Genomic DNA, 19,185 nt, shown 5'->3' on the forward strand with positions numbered 1-19,185 from the left:
TTTTTTTTTTTTTTTGGGTAAGCACAGGAATCAACAAAGCTCTCTTATATAACTGCTATTTATATCCTGCTCTCTCCCTCGCTGCAGGCATGCAGGAGTAGCTGAGGAGGGAATTTAATGAGCTCTCAGGGCTTGCTCACCTTCCAGAGCGGGTAGGAGCCAGCTTGTTTTTGAAGTGCGTCAGCAAATGAAACTGGTGGTGGGTGGGTGGTTTGGGTAGGTGGACTGACTTGTTGCTATGGTTTTCTTTAATTTCTCTGTCTCTCAAGAAGATCTTACTCTTTTTTTTTTTTAATTTTTAATTTTTAATTTATTTTTTTTTTTTCTTTTGGGGAGTCTGCAGACTTCCTTGTTTCTCACACCTACACAGAGCTCACTGGTTTGGTAAGGAAGTGGGACTCATGCTCCTGCCATGCAAGAGCCTTGCAGAGATTAACTGAGTGACCTGGAGGCTGCGTGCTCCCACATGTATGCAGGAGGAACTCAAATACCACTCTGTGCTGAAAGCAGGTCAGGCCCCTGAGTCTCCCACGCTTTGGCATCCATCTGCTCTCTCTGGGGGGGAATTTAAACCCCCAAGCCAGCAGTCACGTTCCTACCTGTTGTCCCCACAGTGTTCCTTCCCTTCCTGTCATTCTCCTCTCACTTCCCTGTCCCAGGGGTTCTGTACAAGGGGACTCTGCTCCCCTGGAGTTTGTTTTTGCTTCCCTCTTTGTGAAATGGCTTCAAACTGCGTCAGGATTTTTAGGTGTTGCAGGAGGATGTGGAGGCTACAGGGCCTCTCCCTGAAATGAGAGGTGTGATTCTGCTGCTGCTGCTTTCATACTGGTTGGGAAAGATGAGCATTCCCCTTGGTCTGAGTCTGCTGTAACCCTCCAAAAACCTCCTCTGTGGGGGAATGGGGCAGGATCTCCAGCAAAGAGCAGAGCCCCGCAGGATGGTGTGTGGATGCCCATGACAGAGCTGCTCTTATTTGTGGAAAACAGAGCTGGGAAGTCCCCCTTCTACTTTCAGGACTGAGTTTATTTTACAGTTTGTAAAAAAAAACACAGGCAACTGAGGTGTTCTGGCAGATTTTCCTTATGGGTTTATTTCAAACTGTGAAGTCTGTTCAGCATGAAATATTTCAGCTGCCATTTCCTTTGGCTGTGCAAGACTAATGGTATCTATCACTCACACCCCAGAGTGATGGAGCTTAGTGAGAAAGATTTCAAGAAAAGAGAGAGGTATTTTAAAAAAAACAAAACAAAACAAACAAACAAAAAAAAAAGACAGGGGCATTTAAAATGAATAAATGAGGGGGGTGAGAAAGCAAAGTAAGGTTTGAATTTTCTGCAGGGGATGCCCTTGCAATCTGTTTCTGCAGCATGCAAAGGGGTTGGCATTTGTAGTTAATTCAGTGCTTTGTGTTAGCAGTGGCAACTCCCCCCCCCTGGCTGCTGGGAAGCAGTCTGGCCACCAGCATGGGGGTGGTGAGATCCTCCTGCAAACGTGAAGTAGCACAGAAGTTTTGCATTAGTTGATGCTGGCAGCCTGTCTGGATAACCCAAGCAAGTTAACATCCCCAGAATAATCTCCCTAGCACTGGAATAAAATGTCCTGAATCAAAGCCAGAGAGCTGATCTTGCATCTGGAGGGACTTTCCTCTCTGAAATATCCCTGGCTAGTCAGGTCCATGGGGTATTTTCCATACACTGGCATTAGAAAAATTGGGAGGGAGGGGACAGCAGTTTGCTTGAGTTTGTGTGAAGTGTTTGCTGGACCTTTGCTTTCCTCTATTTATTGGTAATCAAATGTTTGTTTTCCTGGGGAATCCTTGATGCTCTGGCAGGGCTGGGTGGCTGTGGTGACACAGCTCAGTGAGGGTGCAGCTCAGAGCAGGCTCTGTCCCCATCAGGATTTGGGTTCCTCAGCCCAGAGCACCCTTCTCCCAGGAGGAAGCAGACAGCTGGAGCAGATGCCTCTGAAACCCAATGCCTGCTCCCAGGGTTCTGGTTCTGTTTCTCACAAGGGCATCATTCAGCCCGGGCTGTCAGCAGGAGGCTGGGGCTGAGAGCCAACCTGTGCAGGGCTCAACAACCAAAGGGTTGTTCCTGCTCTTGGCTGGAAAACAGCTGTGACTTGGGGACAGACCCAGCTGACAGGGAGCAGTGGGCAGGGAGGGTGTTCCCAGTACCCAGGCAGAACTGGATAAGCCCTGCAAAAACAAGAGTGAGAAATAAATTGCCTTCAGCTGGCTCCTTTTTTTTTTTATTTCCCCCCCCTCCCCATTTAAAAATCCTACACTATGCATAGATTCATCATGACACTTACTGTGGATTAATTAGATTTATAGGGGATTGCCTAGCTGGTCTATACATTGTACCCAAAGCTATAGGTCTGCTGCTTTTTATGGCCTTGCTCTCCAAAGGGCAGATGTCAGCTCTGATGGTTTAAAAAAAAAAAAAAGTTTGCTACTGATTGCTGGTCCCTGAGATGTGTTAAGGAGCATTTTTCAGTGCTCTGGGGTATTATCCTGCATCCCGAATCCCACTCCCCCAAGCTGGGTAGGTAGCTGAGCTTCTCTTCTTCTCATCTTTGGAAATTATGTATATTCTGTGTCAAAGATCTTGGAAGGCAAGGAAGGGAGAAGAGGTGAAGTGGTAGTGCTAGGAAATGTGCCCCTTCTTGGCTGGGTTGTTTTTTTTTAATTAGATTGTTAATGACCTCCAGTATGTAAGAACATGCCAAAAAAGCCCCACATAAATAAAATTGAAAAAAAATAAAATAAATTGATGAGGGAAAAATGTTGACAACAAGCAGTTCAATCATGTGGTTCTAATGGTTATTAAGCAGAACAGGCTACAGGCAGACAAGTCTGCAATTCCTTCTTGAGAAAGCTAAGATGCTTTGCTCAAAAAGAGAAAACAAAAGGAGAAAAAAATAACTGAAGCACAGGTTTGGGCTCAGCTGATGACTGGAAGTCCTCAGAGGTGGGCCAGGCTGCAGCTGATCCACGTGCTGCAGCTCAGACTGGGCCTTCAATTTATTTCCCAGGGAAATCATTCACTTGGCAGCTTTTTTTTTTTTCTGAAAGATGTTTCGCATGGGTCAGGGAAATGCAGTCAATGGTGGGGATATTTACTGACTGTCCCACTGGGAGAGAGGCAGCTGCTGGAGGGCAGAGGTGTAAGGGGAGTATCCTGCCACGTGTGAGGTTTTGGGTTGGGTTTCTTTAGAAGGGTGTTGGAGAGAAGAAGGAAGGAGTGATGATGCATGGCTCAAGTGTCCTGGTGCTTGGTGTTACTGGTGTTTTACTCTGTGGTGCTTTAACAGGAGCAGGACTTGGTGTGGATGGCTTTGCAGACCTGCAGTGTCTGTGCTGGGTTCTTCTCCTTCCAGGCCCTGGAAACAACCAGAAGCTCATCAGAGCTCTCGGTATCTCAAAAGCCTCCAAGGGAAGCACTGTGTACTGCTGCTTCATGGTGCTTCATACCTGCCTGGGAACAGTGCACCACAAAAAAAATAATATTTATTCCCCAGTCTTCTGCAAGACTTCAAACTAACAAACCTTTATGCTCAAAGATTTTCCCCTTGTGTTTCCTAACAAAGCTCTTTCTGTTGCCCCAAGTTGGTGTCCCATGAGCTGGCGTGGGCAGTGGTTGCTGTGTCTGAGGCTGAGGGAGGGAGGACCCTTTGTGTGATGTGCCAGCAGCCATCGTGTTGGGAGCTTGTGCCTGTCACATGTGGATGTTTTTGAGTTTCTTTCACTTTGTGGCTGTGTAATTAACTGCAGTCACATTCCCTCTGATGCTCTCGTGTCAGCCAGAGGTCTGGGTTCATTTCCTCAGCTGGTGGCAGTGATTCTGGGGATGTTCTGCCTTCCACTGAGGTGTGTGGGCTTGGGGACCTGCTTGCTGAACCCAGCTTTGACACAGCAAACCCCGTGGTCACCTCGGGGTCACCTCCTGTGCCACGAGATGCCTCCTGTTCAGTGGCAGTGACTATTTGCAGTGGTTAGCAAAACACAGGTGAAATAAAATCCAGGTTCCTCCTGCCTGATTTTAGCACTCTGTCAGTGAATTTTAGGATTTCTGCCATAATCATCAGCACCAATTACCTGCAGCTTGAGAGATCACACCTCTTAAAATGCAGTGTCTTTGGTAGCTGGCATGGGGTTGATGCAGACGTGTGAAGGTGTCAGGCATCCTGACCTAAACTGAAACAATCACTTGGTGACAACCATTGAACGTGTGCACAGCATGCACAGGAAAGCTTTACTTGGAAATTTTCTTTTCATTTGGGTTTTTTTTCTCTGAAGTGCAGTGGAAAGTCAGTTAAGAAGCCTGAAAAGACAACAGAAATCAAGCTGTCAGCAAGTAACAATTACTCTCAGACAAGGTATTTCTTGTACCTGCTCTCATAGAGGGTTCATTAAAAAAAGCTTCTCCCTCACTGCTGCTTCATCCCAGGGAAACCCCTCCTGTTCAGGCTCTTGAGATGTGCAGCCAGGTGACCCCCATCACTTATCTGATCAGCAAATCATCTTATTTTGTCAGAAAACGTTTACCTTTTCTAGAACTGATGCTTTCTTCTGGTCTGTCGGTAAAATATTGTTATTATTGGTATGCTCACTGTGTAATAATGTTAATTTTCAAGTGAAATTTTCAAGATGCAGCTTAGATGCCAACTTCTCCTCTGTCTGTATGTGTAGCCACCCAAGTAACAGCCAGTGCTTCAAAGGGTGGGCTGTGTAAAGAGCTGATCCTGGGTTATCCCTGCTCAGCAGCTCAGGGAGACCCTGGAAATCTCTTGGGCATGCTATTAGTTTGACAGGGTTCTGGCATCTAGGTCTGGTCAGGTCCAAGAACCAGTTTAGAATAATTATTAAAAAAATAATCTTTGAGCAAACTCATTCAGGCAAAGGATGGTTTTTTTTGAGTATGTTTTATGAGGAAACTTTAAAATTATTTACATAAAAAATACTGAACTGGAGAATAATTCTGTGAATAACAGTAAGCTAATTGGGCACCCAAATCATCTTGTGTCATGTCCCAGGGCCCAGCAGAGTTTCTGCTGCCATGACTTTGGGTAGCAAGCATCTCCTGCTGGTGTGGCTCTGCTGCCAGGCTGTCCAAGTGGACACCAGGAGAAGGGTGGCCCTGGGCTGGGTTCCCCTTTCCATCCTCTCTGTTAATCACTGCAAATTAAGGAAAAACTCTTAAGGAGTTTACTGAGGGTGCTCTGGCCAGGTGGAAGGTGTTTCAGTGGAAGGAGGGGATGTCTCAGGTGAGTATTGACCATCTTGGTGACAGGGTAGCACTGCTCCCCTGCCTGCAGCCCGGGACACAACATTATCAGGGTTTCAAAGTCACCCAGCATGGGTCTGACTGCAGCTGCTGGGGAGTGATCAAAGGCAGAGGTAGCAGGGACGGCCTTGTGTGCTCCACTTCGCAGGGAAGCAGGCAGGATATATTGCTCTTCCCATTTTAATTTGTTTTTTCAATAAATCAGGCTTCATTCCTATTCATCATGTGGAGCTGTCGGATCGTGAGCTGCTGCAGAATGCTAACTAATTTCATAATACTCTGCATAAGGTGACCCACTTACAAGTTCATCCTTCAGTCGTGTTGGAGCTCTGGTCCTGATTTATGTAACAGCATATTGGTTTCATCAAGGATTGTCTGGGCACTCACTGTGTTGGCTCCTTCTTGACCCGCACTTGATTTGTATTCTCCTCGATTTTTAGGAAGAACTTTTTGTCTCTGTGTGCATATGGGCAGAAGAACATTAATAAACCTTTTAGGAGGAGCCCGTGTTTGGAGTTTTTCTGTCACTTTTAAGATGTATTGGAGTAGGAATTAAAAGGAGCTTGAGGAAGTCTGCTGCAGGCAAGGCAATGGAAACTTAGCATGAAGTATCCCTCATTAGGTTTCCCTGTTTGTGTGTTTTTGGACTGTTTTGCACATGGACTATTGCATATTGTGAGTCAGACCCTTTGGTTTGGTGGCAGGGAGGCAGGACAGTCCTTTTGCCTCTTTACTCTTTTGTTTCTGAACTGAGAATCAAATCACAGATAATTCCATTGTCCTTACCTTCATTCACTGTACTTAAATTCTTCCCATTACTGAGAGAGAAACGTGCTGCCCAAATGTAGTGGTGCTGGGGTGATTTATTTCACTTGCTTTTCTTTAAAAATATATTTTTCCATTGATCCAGGCTTGGGTTTGCTGAAAGCTAATTAACCTCCCAGTCCTCCAGGAGGCCACGCAGTGCAGGAAGGTGAAATAATCTGTATTCAAACCTGTGTATGAAACCCCTGTTCCCTTTTCTCTTGTAGCATTCGTTCTTCTGCCGCCTGACAGAAGATAAGAAATCTGAAAAGTTCTTCAAGGTTTTTTATGATCGCATGAAAGTGGCACAGCAAGAAATCAAGGCGACTGTCACAGTCAACACCAGTGACTTAGGAAATAAAAAGAAAGATGAAGACTCAGACAGAGATGTACCCAACAGAAAGAGAGGTAATTCCCACTTGTTCCATCTCTGAGGTGACAAGGGAGTAAAATGCTGTGTTTTGGACTCATTTCAATTGATGCAATAATGCTCTGATCTCTGATCCCACAGAGCAAAGTTCAGAGATCAGTGGTGCCCTGGTTCGGGATTTCAAGAGCTTCATCCCCTCTTCATCCGTTTGTGAGATTGTGCTATTGAAATGATGAAAAGTGTTTCTGAGATGAGACTCTGCCACCTTGTCTATCCTGACAAGCTGCCCAAATCTGATCCGTAGTAACGACCCTGGACTGTGGGTTGTGGTCAGTGCCTTCCCTAACAATAAGTGGAGAAATCCTAATTTTCTTGTCTAGCAGGTCCTGTTCTTGTAACTCCTGATAGTGCTAGATACGTGTGCCCTAACCAATTAATACCAGAATTTATAACTTTAGTGTGGTTCGTGTAAGAGGTGCCCAGAGCCTGGCGTGATATCCTCCTAAACTCCAGCCCCTCACACTGCACTAAACCTACTTACCCCAGAGAACTGGTGATGAGTAGCTGGGCTGCCTGCCAAACCCTAACGGGAAACACGTGGATAGATTTTCTTCTGGACCCCTTTGTTCCCTTCCCCTAAGGAAGATCTCTTCTTGTGTGTTTTAGTGAGAGAGCCCATGACCCAAATTACCGAGGAGGTCCGGGATCAGCTGCTGGAGGCTTCTGCAGCTACAAGAAAGGCCTACAACACGTACCGTAGGGAGGCTGATCCCGAGGAGCATTATTCAGCAGGAGAAGGAGCACAGTCAGCAGCAGACAAGAGCAAAGATGAGCTGGAGATGAGTGCTGTCATCTCCATCATGCAGCCCATCCTCCGCTTCTTGCAGCTGCTCTGCGAAAACCACAATCGGGATTTGCAGGTACAGCCTGGTTCCCACGGTGGCACTGCTGTCACATCCCCTCACCCAGCCCCGTGCCTCTTGAAATTGATACTCAAACAACTGGTTTATTTGGCCCTGAAGAGATTAAAAAAAAAAAAAAAAAAGTATTTATACCTTGCTGGAAAAATGTGGGGAGATCCAGTTAACCCAGTGTTCGAGGCTCTTTTCACCATATGTAAAAGGTGGTGGGACCAAAACTTGATGGGGTTTTTAAAAACTTTTTAAAGATGTGCAGTCAAGAGAGAATCTGGACTTGGGTTCCAGCAGCCCTCAAGGATGTGCTTGCTTTGCAGTGAGCAGGTTCTGGTGGGTTTTCATGGACCTGTTCATGTGCATGGGGTTGAACATGAGGCATCAGGAAAGCCCCAGCTGGAGCTGACCCTGGTGAGGGACATGAAGGGCAAGGAGAAGGGTTTCTGGGTTGTATCTGCAGGAGCAAGAGAAGAAGGGCAGCATGGGTCTGCTGCTAAAGGGTGGTGAAGAACATGGAGGGGGCCAAGGTGCTTGATGCCAGCTTCACCTTGGCCTTTTCTGCTAAGATCAGTCCTCAGCAGCCCTAGGTCCCTGAGACCAGAGGGAGCAAGGAAGATGTACCCTGAGAGAAGGAGAATTGGGTTAGGAGACATTCAAACAAAGTTATCTTTGCCCAAGTCCATGGTGCCTGGTGGGATGTCTCAGCCCCCTGTGGAGTGCTGAGTCCAGTCCTGGGCTCTTGGGTCCAGCAAGGAGCCTCAGAGATGACTTAAGGGACTGGAGCATCTGACAGGGGTGGGACAGGCTGTGAAGAGAGCAGGGCCAGGCTCTGCTCAGCAAGGAAAGTTGGGGGAGAAAACCCCCAAAAGTCTCTGCCAACCTCAGCTGTCCTGGGATGCTCTGGGATGTGTTTTGTGTCATTTTAAACAGCCAGCCCAGAACTGGTACCTTAGTAACCTGACCCAGCGCGTGGCTCCGCAGGAGATAAGATATTTTTTTGCTTACAAATGGCCTGCAATTAGCATGATTTTTGTTCAGCCTAAACCGCTGCTGCTGGATTAGAACCCAGCTCGAGCGAGGAGCTGGTGAGACACAGTACAAAGGACTAAATACCCTCATAAAGGAGGGATAATTGCCTTGATTGCACATTGTTGTACAGCACACCACAAGTGCAGGACCCTGCGTGAGAGCTTTTCAGCCCTGCCAAATCCCTTCCGCCGAGCTGGAATACCCTGCTGCTGGCAAGATGGGAAATCAAATCTGTATGGTAATGCTCCTGGGCTGGGAGCCTGTCATTCTTCTAGCATTTTATAGGTGCTGGGGTTACATACATCAGGGGTTTTCCTAATTTTTTTTTTTTTTTTTTTTGCTATTTTTTTTCAAAAAAAAAAGCCCTAACCCATTTGATCTTTGTTTTGTCAAACAATTCTCATGCCATTAGCAATGCTGGAGACAAGCAGGGAGGCAGTTTGCTGTGGCAGTGCTCCAAACCACACGCACATGATCCTCTGCTGCTGCTGCTGCTGCTGCTGCTGCCTTTGGCTCAGCACTGAAAGCTATAGGAGCAAAACTGAACTCAAGCCAATGCAGAAACTTGGCCTGAGCTGCTCACCCTCCTGAACAATTTAATTCCCTAAACGGGGGATTGTTGCATTCAGCTCTGGGAGGGAAAAGAAAAATATAAAAAAGGTCAGAGGAAAAGTTTTTTCACATATAATCCTTTTGCTGCTTGCCTGCCCTGATTCTTGCCTATCCCCTCCAGCCCTGAAGCTTCAGAATCTGGGTGTCTGCAGCAGTATGTTGTAGCTGAGCTCCTTCCTGATATTGCCAGTGGACTCCCTGCTTAAGGGGATAAGGAGGATGAAGCAGTGTGTCCTCCACAGCTGCCTGAGCTGGATTTGAATGAGAAGTGGGTAGTGGGCACCTGCCCAGTGCAGCTGCAGGTTTGTCAAGCCCAGTGCTTTACAAACCCTTTGCAATTGTGAGCAGCCTGGTGCAAAGCCAGGAAAGTGCAAGTCATGGCTGTGAGGGTCAGTGTGAGGGGGGCAGTGAGGGAGTTGCAGTGCTGTGCCTTTTGCATCACTTGGTGGTTCCCTTTGCTGCTAAAACTGTGGTTTGCTCCCTGTTGCCCAGCCAGGGTGCTGTTCTGTGCCCCTCCAGTTCGTGCTGGGGGTCTGGAGGAGGAGCTGCAATATCTTTGAATTAATGCAAGGACTGAGACAAACAGGTGAATGTACTTTAAAAAAAAATAAATACTTAAACCAAAAGACATGTAAGTAGGTTTGGTTGCCTGCCTCAGGCAGGGTGCATCAGATTTTGCTGTGGAGTAGCCCTGGAGCCTCTCAGCACACAGACACTCAGGGGCTCTTATGAAACTTCCCTGAGGTCTGACCCCTGGTTCTGTGCCAGAGCTGAGTCCTGGCAGGGAAGCTGTCCCAGAGCTGCTGCCACCTCACTGCTCTCCTCCTGTGCTGTGCTGGCTGCTCTGGTGAAAGTGGCCCTGGGTACAACAGAGTCAGTCACGAGGACTGGAGCTCGTGACAAGCACCCAGGGAATGCTTTTCTGGAAGCCAGGGCTGTGCTGGCTGGAGGTGAGGAGGGATTCCCAGGAGGTGGGATCTGTTCCCTCTCTGTGCCTGGGGCAGGTGATACCCAGCAGCCTTCCTCACCCCCACAGCCAGGTGTGCAGCTCCAGCTTTATGCTTTACAAATCCCCTCTTTGTGGGCAAATAGAGTAGTCTAATTCTTTTTCTTAATATTGAGCTATTTCTGTGAAATAAAAATATTACAGTAGTATGGTAGCCGGTCCTGCTCAGATCAAAGGCCTAAGTTGGTGGGTTAAATACTGCTTTTGTGCAAATAAAGCAGAATTGGGCTGCAACTTTTAGCATGGGATTTGACTTTTTCTTTTATTCAAAATCCCTGGAGACAAAGGTTAGGTAATAAGGAGCAGTGGAGCTCTGCATGCTGCAGGAGTAGTGGCTGGAGGGGCAGCAGGGCTGCATGCACACAGTCACCTGGCTGAGCTCACAAGTAAGAAGTGTGAGAATTAACTTTATAAGACCAAGGAGCAAGGCTCTACTCGGTGAAAAATGCCTTGTCTTACTTGATTGCTTGTAAAGACAAATCTGATAATTTAAAAATAACTCTTTACTAAGGCTTTCTTACTAGTTAGTTCTTTCTTCCCAAAGTTTTCCAGCGGGGGATCAGATTTCTGCTAAAACAAAGACTGCCCAAAGAAAACATTTAGGCTTTTGGGGGAATTACCCTCTGAAATGGTAGAACTGTTCTTTCCAAGGTTTCTATGTTCCTCCCAGCTTGAACAAATGGAGCTAGTATTCTGAAAGGAGCCAACTTTATTTTTAGCCATCCTGTTTTCTCCAAAGGGTACATGGCCTTAGGCAGCAAAGTCTCTGACACCCCGACAGGCTGTCGAGGCAGACGTTGCCTTTGCAAGTGGAGCCCTATCTGGTCGTGTATCCCAGAGGGCTGTGCTCACTAAAAATGGGATAGTGGCATCACGTCAGCTCCAGAAGGTTATTTGCAAAGGTAGGAGTTTGCAGCCTGCCTGCCTTGGAGTGCTCTTCACCCCATTGGAAGGTATTTTTCTCTCAACTGAGTACACAGAATGCTGAAAGCCAGGCAGGATGAATGCTCTTCTCCCTCTGTTCTCCTCAAGATCCCACCAGCTGCATATGTTTCACATGTTCTAGCTGGATCTGCAGCTGTCACTCTTCATTTGGAAGGCAGGGGCTTGGGGCTGGGACAGCCCTCGGGTTCATTCCCACACAAAGCAGGAGAGCAGCGTGTTCAGCATTGACACTGGAGCATTTTGCTTGGAAATAATGAGCTCTGTTCCCACCCGGCAGCCTCTGAGATGCTCAGGATGACAGAAAATGAAGAGTTTCATCTATACTGGCTGAGACAGCCCCAGACATTCCCTGGGGCAGTTTCTCACAGTGCAGCAGGGGTCTTGCTTTCTCCAGTTTTTTCCTTCCCCTTGGTTAAGCCATCTAACTTTGTCCTCCTGGGCTGTGCTCCTCCTCTCTACTTTGTGTTTATTGACTTTGGATCAAGAAGCTCAGGCTGGTATAAACCTAGCTGTAATCAGAAGAAATGCCATGCTGCAGTCAGGGAGCATTTTATTTCATCTCTTTTGGTGTCATCCATTATTTTTGCTTTTTTTCTTTCCTGGCAGGAAGGCACGAGCCCCGCTTTCCTGTAGCATCAACCTCTCTGCGTTCTGACAAGTTAATCAAAAGTCAGGACACTAAATGAGCAATCAGCTGAAATGTGCTGAATCACTGTCACCTTTAGTCTGCATTCGTAGACAGCATTTTCCATTTTTAGCTTAGCCTTCAATCGAATCTGGCAATTTCTCAGTCTGTTTGCCTTAAAAGACTTATTAGCCCGACACAGGCACTCGAGGCAATCAGCAGCAGAAAAGACCTTGCTGGTTCCATAGTCCCATGCATCTTGTTCATCTGAGGGCTGGTTTTTTGGTTTTTTTTTTTCACCTTTGAAGTGTTTTGTAACCTGCTGGAGCTAAGCTAGATGGGAGTTCTCCTGCTGAAACTTCAAGGAAATGAAAGGGGTAGTGGCTGTGCATCCCTGCAGCATGCTGCTGGGAACACACCAACAAACACCATCTGAGTCACTGGGAAATCGTTTTTTGTTAATTGACCTTCTTTGTTTTGGTTGGGTTTGGTTGTTTTGGGGTGGTTTTTTTTCCATTTGCAATACAGGGGAGAGGGAACATCTTTAATCCATGCTGATAAATCTGGCGTTTCATTAGAGGAGCTGCTCCTAATCAGCCGCTTCGAGCAGGGATTACAATAATTATGTGGGAAGAAAATGCAATTGAGAGAATTGCATTTCAAGGCACCTTCCTCCAAGGCATGCAGTCAGGTACCTCTGTGCTGCTCATGTAGGTGCTGCTGCTGGGCAGCCAGAGCCTGGGAACTGCTGCTTCTCTCTTGGAGAAAGGTTTTGGAAGGAGGGAGTGATGGTTAGCAGGGAAATGCAATAGGTAGGCTAGAGGGAAAGCTTCCAGGCTGAGGAGAGCTTCTGATCTGCAGTGAACAGCCTGTTCCCTGTTGGGTTTCAGTGCTCTAATGGCTGCACTCTGATTATTGCTGCTGGTTTTCTAGCAAATGTCAAGCCAGCAAGCTGCCCCAGAGAGCAGTGCATTGCAAGAGGCTTAAATTGCTTGTCCAGGCTCCAGTGAAGTCAGAGCCATGGACCCTGCAGCACAAGTGGGGGCTGGGGAACTCAAAACATGCTGCTCCCAACATCAGTTTGTATTTTTGTGTTTTCTTTCCTCTTCCCCTCCTGGCTTGGACACTCTCCCTACAGAATTTCCTTCGGTGCCAGAACAACAAGACAAACTACAACTTGGTGTGTGAGACCCTGCAGTTTCTGGACTGCATCTGTGGAAGCACAACTGGTGGACTTGGACTCCTTGGTCTGTACATAAATGAGAAAAACGTAGCACTGATCAACCAGACACTGGAAAGTTTGACTGAGTACTGTCAGGGGCCTTGCCATGAGAACCAGGTAATGCCCATTGCTGCCAAAAGCATCACTCCTTCTCCTTCCATCCTTCCACCCACAGCCTGTGCTCTGCTGGGCTTGGCTTAGAGACGTGGGTTGTCTTATAACTGTGCTCACTTCACTTGCCATACAAAGGGATTTTGTTTATTTGGGGTGTTTTTACTTATAAATGCACAATAATCAACTTCCCTATCTCAAGGTTCTCTCTGAGAAGTCAAACCACTGAAAGCTGTAGAGGTTTTTCTGCTTTGTTAGCATTTCTGTTGTTTCATTGGACTTGTCAGGCAGTGAGATGGGACAATTTTTGTATTTGGAATACTTCCCATTAAAAATACTGCTAAACCCAAGCTCTGTTGCCACAGGGGCCAGAACTCTGTAGGTTTGTTACTGAAGGTGAGAACCATGAGGCTGTGGGTAGGAGCAGGTACAGGTCACTGCCGACTGTCCCTGTGCCTGTGTGGGATGTGGTGGTGATTCCCAATGGGTTGGGTGTTGGTGAGGGACAACCAAGTGTCTGCTGGGGGGTGAGGCTGTCCAGCTCCCCACAAACCATGCTCACTGCCCATGAGATGTTCTGCTTCAAGCAGGAATAAGTGTGAATGCAAGCATAGTGGTTTGATGTGTTACTGGGAAGGTGTGGCTGAGGAATACAATAATCCTCTTGGATAAAGCAGTGACCCACAGCTGGACTTGGTCTGCTCTGTGCTTCAGAGGTTGAGTAATTAACAAGGAAAGTGAGAAGATACTTTGTTTGCATAAGCAGGAGTTTTTAGGTGCCCAGGAGTTAGGGTTAGCTCAATGGCAGAGCAGGGCTCTGGGTTTTGGTACCACCAGCTGGTACTTTTCAGTTCTGGGCCACTGTAGAAGCAGGGTTAAAGGGTAAGCAAGAAGGTTATGGAAATCCACATTTCTTGGTTAGACAAGACTGCAGTAGGTTTTCCTTTATTCTAAAATAAAGGAAACTCTCCATAATCTTGGGAAAACAGTGTTCTTCCTTAGCTATGTGTTCAGCCTGGATGCTTTGGCATGCAAACTCTTCGTTTATCAGCTGGGTTGCTTTCTGCTTCCTGAGGCTGGGTGGTTTCAGTAGGACATGCCATGGCTGATGATAGGAAAAGCCTGAAACAAAATGCCTTAATCTCTTGTTATTCCACTGCTTGGAGTTTTCTGTTCAGTTATCTGTCTTGAACAGCTTATGAGGTGATGAAAGAGGTGACACTTCTGGCTGGGTCACCGGCCTAGGCTGCGCTTTTAGTGAAGGCAATTAGTGAAGTTTGATTAATTTTCTTTGGACAGAACTGCATTGCTACTCACGAGTCCAATGGCATTGACATCATCACTGCATTAATTCTCAATGACATCAACCCTTTGGGCAAAAAGAGGATGGACCTCGTGCTGGAACTGAAGGCAAGTGGATATTTTGTGTGTTCCACGTTAACAGTGGGATGAAACATAACTTTATTGTTGGAATTACGTGGGTGTTTATTGTATCCTAATATTCATAAGTGCCAAAAAACGTATGCATCAGCAAGCTGGAGGCAGTGCCCAGAGATTGTTTGTCACAGGTATTTCATCTTTTAAATAACATGGAGTCACCAGTTTTTGTGTGGGGGGGATGCATGGAGGCAAGATGTGCTGAGAAATAATTTCCTGCTAAAAATTAAGAGCTGATGAAAATACCTCTGTTGTTGGTGAGCTTCTACGTAACACAATGGAAGCAGAATTCCCCCTGCTACATCTTGTTTCCTAATACTTTATTGCTGTTGTTTTATCAGTTGATGTTTAATCACCACAAATTTCTTAGGGCTGCTCATATTAGTGTTGAAATAATTAGCCCTGGTGCTGTTTTCAAAGCACACTAGCAGGTGGTCTTCTAGCAAGAGCAGTCACAGAGCACTCCTGCTTCAGCACGTTTTGGAAATATTTCTTTTCTGACTTCTTGTCCTGTCCTATAGTGCAAAGTCTCCTTGTTTTCCGTTGCCAAATCACACTATTATTATGGGTAATGTGGGTTTTTTATTATTCTAAATAAAAAATGCTTTTAGACTCAATTAGCATTATACTTCAAAATTAAATACTTTTATTGGTTTTTCTTGTCAGTCGTGATGGATTTTAATCTTAATTGTTTGTATTAAAGTAGTCTGGTGCCTTGTGGTGGTTTCCCATTTCCTCCCTCTGTTCCTTGGCGTGAAGCAGGTTGCAGAGTCATTTCCAGTTAAAAGCAGGGAAGCACGTCTGTGCCTTCAGCCTTGGCTTGCCTGTGATTTAATCAGAAGCTGCCCCATTTTGGAATTGAGATCTTGTAGTAATGCTGCAGTAACTCTAAAACAAAATACTGCAAGCTTGAAGCATCAGTGGATTAGAAACAATCTACCTTTGCCTTGGGTTGATTTGATGTCTCCCAGTAAGTGAGATTTGGTGGAGTCACCATCCCTAGAGGCATTTAAAAGGCATTTGGACCAGGAGCATCAAAGCTGGGGGGCAGCAGGAGTGGGATTGCTGCAGCCAGGACCCTCTGTGCTTGACTCCTGGCAGTGCTCACCCTTGTTCTGCCTTCCTTCCTTTCAGAACAACGCTTCCAAGCTGCTCCTGGCAATCATGGAGAGCCGGCACGACAGCGAGAATGCCGAGAGGATCCTCTACAACATGAGGCCCAAAGAGCTGGTGAGTCCCTGCATTGCTCCAAAACTCCCAGCTCTGTGGCCCTGTCCACCCAGAGGTGCTGTGAGATCTCTGCACCAGACCTGTGGCTCTGCACCAGACCTCAGCACCACTGTGGACTGGAAAACCTTTGGTTGGATGAGTGCTGATGATGGGTGAGGACAGGTTTGCCTCATTCCTGAGCAACACGAGTGGTTAGGGAAGTCATGCTGAGTGCTGCAGAGGAGGAGCATCCTCTGACACTTGGGAATCCACATATGGAAGTTATTTGCACAAGAGACAGAGAGAAACAAAAAGTTCTTGTGACCTAAAAGCTGCTCAGTCTCCTGTAGAGGCGTTGGGGCTGGTTAATGTATTAACTGGTGGAAAGACTTACAGGAGATTCAAAGTACAGCTGAAAACAGTTGTCTTGTCTTGGTGCACGTAGCTCCAGCAGGGCCAGAGGTCAGGACGTGGTGCTGTGTGTGGTGAGGGTGGCCTGGAATATATTACCTTGGGGAGGAATGTGGAATAGAGTTCCCTGTGCCAATGAGCGGGGCTGAAGGTGCCGAGTTCAAGGTCTCCCAGTTTATCCCGGATGCTGCGATACCCTTGAAGGTTTCTGCTCACCTCCCTTCCACCTCTAAGAGTGCCAAGTGAATAAATACTGCCCTCAGCCTGAGCTGCCTCTCCATTAGCCTGTGTCTCTCTCTAGGTGGAGGTGATAAAGAAGGCTTATCTGCAGGGAGAAGTAGAATTTGAGGATGGAGAGAACGGGGAAGATCCTGCAGCATCTCCGAGGAACGTGGGACACAACATTTACATATTAGCTCATCAGGTAGGGTTTCACCTGCAGCTTTTGTTAGCCCCAAGTGTCACTGTGAAGAGCAAGAGGTCTGCTTCCCCCTGGAATTGTTTTAATGGCTCCCCTCTGAGGAAAACTCACTGCACGTTCTCTTTTTATCAGAGCAAATCCCTATGCTCAAAGAATCCAAAAAGAAAAACCCATAATATAAGAAAATATTTGGAGTTTTATAATGGGAAGCAGGCAGGCTCTTGACCAAGTTTGTTAAGACATGTGATTCAAGTTCTTGGCAGGACTAGGGAGCAGTGTATTATTTTTCAGCTGTATCAAAGGTTACTTTATACTCCCAAAGAAATTCTACTCACAGATCAATTAAACTGCAAGCGGAAGTCTTGCTCTGCCTTGATGGTTCTTGCCATGTTCCCTCTGTGCTGGAGCCAGCCAGGTTTGTTGTATTGATACCATGTGGTGTTTGAAAGGTAAAAGACTAAGGGAGATAAAATACATCTGGAGCTACTTAATGTATTGCTGCTATGTGCATTGCTCCATTAGAGACTTCTTGTTCCTGTAGCATCCGGGAAGGAAGGACCATCACTGTGCTGCAAGGTGAATTTTGAGCATTCAGAAGCATTTTTGGAGCATTGCTCTGTGCATCTGCTGTTCAAGTGATGCAAATTTTCTCCCCTGTCCCTGCCTAGACACTTGTGTGATTAACACACCTTTGAATTTGGGTGGGTGTGGAAGGATAGTCCTCATATAAAGGTTCAAAAGGTTCCCCAAGTCAAGCAAAGGGTGCAAGAGGACGGGTAGAAGAGGAGCATAACATGGATATTTAAAAAATACAGATTTGAATCGTTCTGACTCTCCCAGAATAGAGCTGCAGGGTGTCTGGTTGGAATAGAACAAGCCTTCTGTCAACTTTGCCCTTACTTAGCAGCTGACTGCGTACTATTTCTTTTTTTATGCCAAAAATCAGAAATTTAATATCGTAGAGAGACATCTGGTGTCTCCCACTCCCTTTGCATTCCTTTATTTCAGTTGGCTCGTCACAACAAAGAGCTGCAGAACATGCTGAAGCCGGGAGGTCAGATAGAGGGAGATGAGGCTCTGGAGTTTTACGCCAAGCACACGGCACAGATTGAGGTACAGGGGAACTGCTGGGAGGTGTCAGGGGGGAGGATCTGCTCTGCAAAGAGCTGCTTGGCAGGGGAACAGAGGAGTTAAACGCCGGGTATATTATATTTTGATTAAACTGACTACCTGTGTGTGGACTGTCATCTTTGACGTGAGGTTTCATACGAGGTTATTTTTTTATTATTTTATTTTTTGACAGCCGCTGGGGGGGGAGCTATTTTTGAGCTGTCATGTGTGGGCTTTAAGATGGAGCTGAGCAGAGCTCTGTTGGCAGGAGGAAGTGTAACTTCACTTCTGTTACATTTTGGCCCGTACTATTGCTGTATCCATGAAGTTAGTGATAGCTTTTTGCCATTCTTTTCAGAGTTCAGATGACAACTTGGCCTGGTGCACAATCTCAAAAGTAAAACACACACAAATATGGAGAGTTCACAAAACTCTCTAATAAGTGAGGTGAATATAGCCATTACTCCTCAAACTTCCCTGTGCAATGTGGGGCTAAAACTTCCTGAGGTTCCTCACCTGGGTGAGCAGATTGCTCTGAAATTCAGTGGGACACTTGGAAATCCCAGCTAAGGAGTTATCAGTCTGGGAGCTAAACGTGGCCCTGCTTTGAAAGGTAAATGAAATGAAGCCCCTATCAAGCTGCTGTTTCCAAGTTTCTACATGTAGCTGGTTTGAGAGGGGGAAGGAGAAGGCAGACAAACCAAAAAAATAAAAGCCTTTAATCCCTAGGAAGAACTCTAATGAGGCTGTTGTTCAGATTGTCAGGTCGGACCGTACCATGGAGCAAATCGTCTTCCCCGTGCCCAGTATCTGTGAATTCCTCACCAAGGAGTCCAAGCTGAGGATATATTACACCACGGAGAGGGATGAACAAGGCAGCAAGATCAATGACTTCTTCCTGAAATCAGAAGACCTCTTTAATGAGATGAACTGGCAGAAGAAATTGCGAGGTAGGTGGCTGTGGAGCAGCACCAGCCCAACGCTGAGGTTGGGGTTTTGGAGGCTGAAAGGTTGGCTTGGAAGCAGATGGTTCCCCAGTGAGGCAATAACCTTGGTGATTGTTTGATAGAGTTTCATCTGCACCATGGCAATGTGCTGTCAGCAAGTCAAGCTTCATGCAGGAGCAATATGGACCAACTGGAGGGGATCCAGGGGAGAGCAGTGAGAAGCATCACAAGCCACCTTCTTTTAAGCTCCAACAGGAACACATTTGTGGGGGCTTAGCTTAAAGGAGAAGGCATTTGGAACAGGGAGAAATGGAGAGGAGATGGCTGAAGGGGGCTGTTCCCCTTCCCTGCACTGGATACATGAAGCAGATCCTTTGCATTGCAAGGAGAAGGCTGGGAGGTGCAGCACAGACTCCTGACATCTCTAGCAAAGGAGGAAGTTAAGAACAGATTAAACATGTTCCAGTAATGGTAAAAGTAGAATTCACCCTTCTTTGGGTGAGGAATAGACTGGCAGATGTGCTCAGTACCTCCCAGCCCTGTGCTGCTGAACACTCTGGAGGCAAACATTTGGGAGCACTGCTTGTCCCTCTGAGCTGCAGCAAGGAAAACTTGAATTGATACAGTGCCACCACTGTCCCTGGTGAACTTCCTAGTGCATTTGCTTCGAATTACTATTTTTTAAAATAATTGTTTTCTTCCCTTGCTAAGGGAGAAATGTTGC

General features: G+C 46.5%; 1 protein-coding gene across 10 annotated transcripts in view; it reads left to right on the forward strand.

Annotated features, from left to right (window-relative positions):
• Window positions 1–19,185, forward strand: part of ITPR1 (inositol 1,4,5-trisphosphate receptor type 1) — a 163,755-nt gene that overhangs the window by 112,809 nt on the left and 31,761 nt on the right. For all 10 annotated transcript variants that reach the window (XM_071756365.1, XM_071756366.1, XM_071756372.1 and 7 more), the window contains 8 exons: window positions 6,320–6,500; window positions 7,129–7,382; window positions 12,732–12,932; window positions 14,226–14,336; window positions 15,498–15,593; window positions 16,285–16,407; window positions 17,413–17,517; window positions 18,272–18,464. In XM_071756365.1, coding sequence (XP_071612466.1) covers window positions 6,320–6,500; window positions 7,129–7,382; window positions 12,732–12,932; window positions 14,226–14,336; window positions 15,498–15,593; window positions 16,285–16,407; window positions 17,413–17,517; window positions 18,272–18,464 — 1,264 coding nt within the window. The remainder of the gene's footprint in view (window positions 1–6,319; window positions 6,501–7,128; window positions 7,383–12,731; window positions 12,933–14,225; window positions 14,337–15,497; window positions 15,594–16,284; window positions 16,408–17,412; window positions 17,518–18,271; window positions 18,465–19,185) is intronic.

Source organism: Heliangelus exortis, chromosome 12 (assembly GCF_036169615.1).
Source record: "Heliangelus exortis chromosome 12, bHelExo1.hap1, whole genome shotgun sequence".
Taxonomy (NCBI): Eukaryota; Metazoa; Chordata; class Aves; order Apodiformes; family Trochilidae; genus Heliangelus; species Heliangelus exortis.